The sequence below is a fragment of the Mya arenaria genome, chromosome 2, assembly GCF_026914265.1.
Source record: "Mya arenaria isolate MELC-2E11 chromosome 2, ASM2691426v1".
Taxonomy (NCBI): Eukaryota; Metazoa; Mollusca; class Bivalvia; order Myida; family Myidae; genus Mya; species Mya arenaria.
In genome coordinates this window covers 39,193,446-39,199,506 of record NC_069123.1, presented here as the reverse complement: position 1 = coordinate 39,199,506, position 6,061 = coordinate 39,193,446, and the positions used below count along the sequence as shown (strand labels likewise).

Here is a 6,061-nt window from a genome sequence, read left to right as displayed (position 1 = left end):
CAGCTAAGTTCGACCTTGACCTTCAAAAGTTAGAACAAGCAGAATTATCTGCTAACATTTTTTGTTTGCTTTCTTCTAATGCATTAAAGCTTGCTTACGAAGAAAGCTGGCAGCTTATATAACCACTATCGACTCCTTTGTCCTGCGCCAGAACCAGAACTGATGTATGTTAAGAAAAACCTTTTATGAGACCGGATCATATTTTGCCCAGAGGAGGTCGACACTTCACTAAGGCATAACAAGATTCCTTGTACTTAATCGCCTGTGAAATAAATGAAAGAAATGGAATAGAAACGATAATTTTGTAGTACAATAATTTATTTTCAAAAAATATATCACTGTCAAATATGGAATGTCAACTATGCAATGGTTCCATATGTGAGCCAATATACACATTCTAGCTGATAATAGTTATATACATTGCATAAGGCATTTACTGTACAAAAATAGAACCAATCATCTACAAATAGCACAATCAAAGAAATTTAACATTTTTTTACAATCATATATCTGTCAAAATCAATTTTCTATTTTTTTCTCCTTCAATTGCAAGTATTACATATGCCAACAAATAAACACACATGGCTATTAAAACTTTTAGTCAGAGCAGGTTTTTATCAAATTTTTGGAGGAGAAAAAAGAAGATATTTTAAATAATTTGTGCAATAAACTTTGTTTTTTAAAGCCATCTGAGACATATAAATCATCATAAAACTTAACTTATATAGTTGTCTTAAAGAAAATGTACAATCATACAACAAGGAGCACTCAATGTATAATCATAAAACAAGGAGCACTCAATGCACAATCATATAAACAAGGAGCACTCAGTCAGGTATGCCAGAAAAGAAGACAGTAACTCCTGTCACGTAAATGCTGCCAATGCCTTCAATTTGTATTTGTTTTTCTCATAAAAAGTAGCAGTTACTGAGAAATTGCATCTTGTACTAATGGCAATGAGTTTTTTTTACACAGAAATTGAGAATTGTTAAATGAATGCAATCTTTACATGCTTTTCAAAAAAAATAATATGAGACTGCTAACTGTTTAATAAGTACACCCTGCATTTAGAAAAAAATAGAACTTTCAAAAAGTATGTACAGTTTTATGTTTTCTGTGATTAAATTTGAGAGTATTTTTCAGGATTTTACACACTCATCATTAACAGCAAGCATAAATGTTCAAAATTTAACATTTTTTAAAACTTTTCTGATACAACTTCTGTCTCAATTCTGTACTCGGGCTCGTAGACAGCACTCTGAGCGGGCACATCGTCATCCCTGATCTCTGTAACAATAGCATCAGTATCATCATCATACTCCATCCTCTCCGGGGACGACGACCGTTTTGACACGACGGCATACTGCACATGCACAGGGTCTGTCTCGATCACCCTCTTCTCCTCAACTTGTTGCACGAAAACAGGCTCCTCCTGGCTGAAGCCCCGATTGTCGTAGATGACGGGCTCGGGCTCAACTGCAGCCATAACAACCGGGATAGGGGCGGGTGTGGCATGAGTCTTATGTACTGAAATCGATAGTGTATAATGGATGCTACATTTCTCACAAAAATATTGATGCTAATGTCATATTATGGAGAAAGCAAAGACATTCTAAGACATTCTATTTTTCATATTACTATATTTTTTTTGCCATCCTTTCAATGAATACATAAGATGATGATCAACAAGACCTCAAGGTCAGTAGACGTACAATTGCTTACCACTTCTATTACATGTATTTATTTAATAATTTCAAAATTGAACATAAAAGATAAAAACTTACGGAGCATAGCCTTCTTCTGACGTTTGCTATAAATAGAAAGAATTAAGTCAGTAATAAATTCAATTTTTTTTTATTGGAAAAAGTTAAGTCAGTAATAAATTCAATTTTATTTTTTGTATTGGAAAAAGTTTATTTCAAGTTTATTATGAAAATATTTTTAAATGAAACTTTGACTTTAAAGGGGTTGAAGTTTAAACAAACCCAATTTAGAACAGTTTTGAAAATTGATTGAATGGCTACCATATACATATAATATACCAAAGTGTTTATCTCATTTCATTTCATATGCCTATAATGTAAGAAAAGTTAAGTTTCATTCCAAACAGCACACAACAGTGTTATTTGAAGTGAATTGTAACAAATGGTGAAATTGAGGCAGACACTCGGGACAAAAATGATTTACCGTGTACTGTTACCATGGAAACATTACAAAAAAGTAAATTAGCTTTTCAAAGAATCACACATTCCCTACATGCCAAAGTCTTTCAATAAATATGTATTCTAATTATTTAAACAGATAAAAGAAAAGACACATGAATGGTTGCAGCAATAAAAAGCTGAAGGACCATGAGATTATATTTCTTTTTTCGTGCAAATTTAAAAAAGTTTTACACAATTATGGTACTTTGTAGTATACAGTTAGATCTGTACATTCAGATTTTTCCAGAATGATGATAATATCCTTACCAAATATTTTAAAGAGTGCTGCAATTAAAGCCGAGGCTCCACAGTTTTTCTCCAATGACCACGAGACATAACTTACGTCCCATAAGCCAATAAATGTGTTTATATCAAAGTGGAGGGACTTGCTATATACATGCACACTGGCGTAGCATTTTAATATGCACACAAAGTAGAATGATGATGTTCACAATCATGTTTTAGTACGGTAAATTGCTCACACCCATCCCCTTTTGGATGCTGTCGATTATGTACCTGACATGGTGATATGACAAGACCTCAAATTAATTTTCTTTAGAAATCAATCCCTAAGATTAGTCCAGCCTTAGTTGAACCTACCTGGCTCTTATACAGAGGAAGGCAACAATACAGAACACGATGATGAGGAAGATAAGGACAGCAATGATGATCATGATAATAAGCACTGCGCTGTCTTCCAGCTCAATCTCCTGGGAGCTGCTGAACTCCTGCAATGAAAAGTATTATGGTACACAGCATGTTTACAATGACATCAATGATGATCATGGTGATAAGCACCACATTATCATCCAGTTCTATCTAATGGGAGCTCCTGAACTCCTGAAAGGGTTTTTTCCCTGTATATATCACTTAAACAAAGATAGTGTGAGTCGGGTAGTTACTGGTTTCACTGTAACAAACAGGAAATATGATCTCCTAAAGCTGTGATTTGCATGTACTTCTAATAAAGTGTTCATTTATACACATAAAAAGGCGAGTTGGTTTATTGATGTTTGATTGTCAGACACCTGTGTTAAATTGGTAGTGCTTGAGTGCCTTTTAGTGTTGCATAATTTATTTAATGAAAAAAAAAATCAAAACACCAAATGCACTGATGTTTGCAGTGGATTATTCTTGCAATATTCATAAAACTATAAAGACTTGCATCTTTAAGTATTACACTCTCATAGAAACCATATTGTTCACTATCAAAGGAGCCAATACACATACTACTAATTCCTCTTTAAACTTTAAACTGTATTCATGTAGCATTTGTTTTTACCGCAACTTCCTTGATGTACAAGAGGTCAAAATCTGAAGAGCGACTGGTTCGTTCCCGTTGTATTATATTGGAAAACTCCGTGGTCGAGAGAATAGTGTATCTCTTGGTCAAAGGATCGTATCGAATGCCAGAAACGTAAACATCAGACCTGAAAAAGAAAAAAAAGCCGTCAAATGACAATTACTGAAAGAATTTTTTTATCAAGAAAACACTGTGCAAAGTAAACTAGATCTGTTGACATTGTAAGGGCGCATCTAACATTAATTTCATAATTCTTAAAACATGCCAAATATTTCTTAGGTATTGTCAAAATTGAGAACAGAACCATAACTATGTCAATATATTTGCGATTGACCAGCCGCAAAGTCCAGGGTCTTAACGCCCTTTGTCTGCTAATTTCTCACCAGTTTTGTAATTTATGGCATTAACATCTCACTTCTGAAACTGCTGTTACCCACATGCTATCTTTGCCCTTAAAATGTAACACAAATTCCAATACACATATATGCAGTATGGTTATGAGTGTGACCTGCTGAAAATCCTTTGATATAGACATCAATTTTAAACTGTATGGTGGTACATACCAGAGTGTACTAACAACGCCCGAGGAATCAACCACATGGTCCCGGATCTCGTTGATGCACACATAGCTCAGGTCGCTTGCCTCCTCCAGGATACTTCAAAATGAGAAAACGGAAATAGGGCTTCAAGCTTTTAGCATACTAGCATACTAGTACAAACTGTAGCTCTTTTCTGGGATATCAGAGAGCAGTAGTCAACAGATTCAAGGTAACTGTGAAAGGGAATTAGCCTTTAATATGGATAGGCCACAGTTAATAAATATTTTGTTTGGTGTTGCCCTACTGCCTCACAAATATACCGGAAAGTTCTCCAGTGTCATATTTTTATTTATTTTCGTAATGCAGTTAGGAAGTAATAAACAAAACCGCCTACCTATCAATATACACCTAAAATATTGACAGGGGAATGCTCAAACAAACTATTTATTCATTGTGGCCTAACAATAACTTAATTTACTCATTTAAAAAAAGAATGTTATACAACCAAACTTTATTTCTCTTGTTGCACTGAAATGAATAGGGATATATTCATGAATGAAGTTCTAGCTTGGATATAGAACACAAAAAACCTTAGTCTCGCATTTTTCCTCTAATTGACTATTTCTTACCTTTGTATCTGAGTCTGATATAACCGGACCTCTCCCGTGTTCTGTCCAATCAACAGCTTCACCTCATTTGCTGGCTGGGTCACGAATACCTGCAAATTAGGATTACAAAATAATAATGGTAAGCTTTATGCATATTTTAGAATTTTATATGCATGTCTACCAAAACATCTCTTCTCTATAAACCAATTACATAAAGAATGGCTTAAAACATGAACAAAGAAATATCTTTTTCTGTTCAATATTGCTCAAAATTCATGCTGTTTTAATGATCTTTTTGTATGCATATGAATATATGGGTTGGAGGTTTTGATATGAGAAATGTTGCAATTTATTTATCTTCGAAAAAATCTGAATGATGCCATTTTAACTGAGATCTTTAACACTATAAAATATAAGATGGCCATCACATAACAACTAGCTGCATCTGTTAATATTCATTGCATCTACCGGGTTATTTTGTAATTTTACATTTAGCAGCATGTTAAGTATGCGTACCAGAGCCGTTGTGTTGGCATCCTCGGATTCTTCAATGCTCTCGCCGTCGCGAGCATTCACCTGAACCTCGAAGGTTTGTCCCGCATATTGGTTCATCAGCACCTTGTTTGTCATTATTCCAAACTTTGGATGAATGTAAAACAGAAACTTGTCCTGTCCATTTATGTTTGCGATATGATTGCTTCCGACCAGACGATACCGCACCACTCCCGAGCCCACGGCATCTCGATCAATGGCCTGAACTGTCATTATCTGCTTGTTCAATGGAGCTCGTGTGGACACACCTGCAGATAAAAACATTAATTGCCCACTTATTTCACATTTCTGTTGACACGCCTCTTGAGAACATTACTTTACAGATCAACTATGTTCACATGCATATTAATTTTCTTAACAATAAAACAAAGATATTAGGAAACTGACAAAAGATATATAACAAACATTAAAATATCAGAGTTTGAATGGTCAATACAAAGAGAAATCACAGTTCCTCAATCCAATAATTTTACCAACTTTAAACTAAAGCTGATTTTAATACTCTAGTAAGATACATAAGATATGTTTTATTTACATATATGATTTTTTTCATCACAAAAAAGCCTTGAACTGATTACAGCATAAAAATGCTGGCATAACTCACAGCCATAGTACTGATCTTGGAGGAAGGTTGGGGCAAGGTCGTTGATATCACCAACCAAGATCTTCACCGTAATGATGCTCTTATCAATGTTCCTTCGGTACCGGATCACAGTATAGTCGGCCTCGTCATTTGAGGCTTGGATATCAAGGTAGTAGATGCTTTTGCTCTCTCTATCCAGTTTGGCAGAGAGAGATAAGCTCCCATTCCTACGTCCTAGGAAAAACTTTCCTTCCTCGTTACCCGCTGAAAGA

At 34.8% G+C, this 6,061-nt stretch overlaps 1 protein-coding gene across 2 annotated transcripts in view; it reads right to left on the bottom strand.

Annotated features, from left to right (window-relative positions):
* Window positions 1–300: 300 nt before the first annotated feature.
* Window positions 301–6,061, bottom strand: part of LOC128206903 (cadherin-87A-like) — a 51,130-nt gene continuing 45,369 nt past the window's right edge. For both annotated transcript variants that reach the window (XM_052909639.1, XM_052909648.1), the window contains 8 exons: window positions 5,811–6,053; window positions 5,171–5,454; window positions 4,676–4,764; window positions 4,071–4,163; window positions 3,487–3,634; window positions 2,805–2,932; window positions 1,785–1,810; window positions 301–1,527 (listed from right to left, as the gene is read on the bottom strand). In XM_052909639.1, coding sequence (XP_052765599.1) covers window positions 1,199–1,527; window positions 1,785–1,810; window positions 2,805–2,932; window positions 3,487–3,634; window positions 4,071–4,163; window positions 4,676–4,764; window positions 5,171–5,454; window positions 5,811–6,053 — 1,340 coding nt within the window. In that variant the 3' untranslated portion in view covers window positions 301–1,198. The remainder of the gene's footprint in view (window positions 1,528–1,784; window positions 1,811–2,804; window positions 2,933–3,486; window positions 3,635–4,070; window positions 4,164–4,675; window positions 4,765–5,170; window positions 5,455–5,810; window positions 6,054–6,061) is intronic.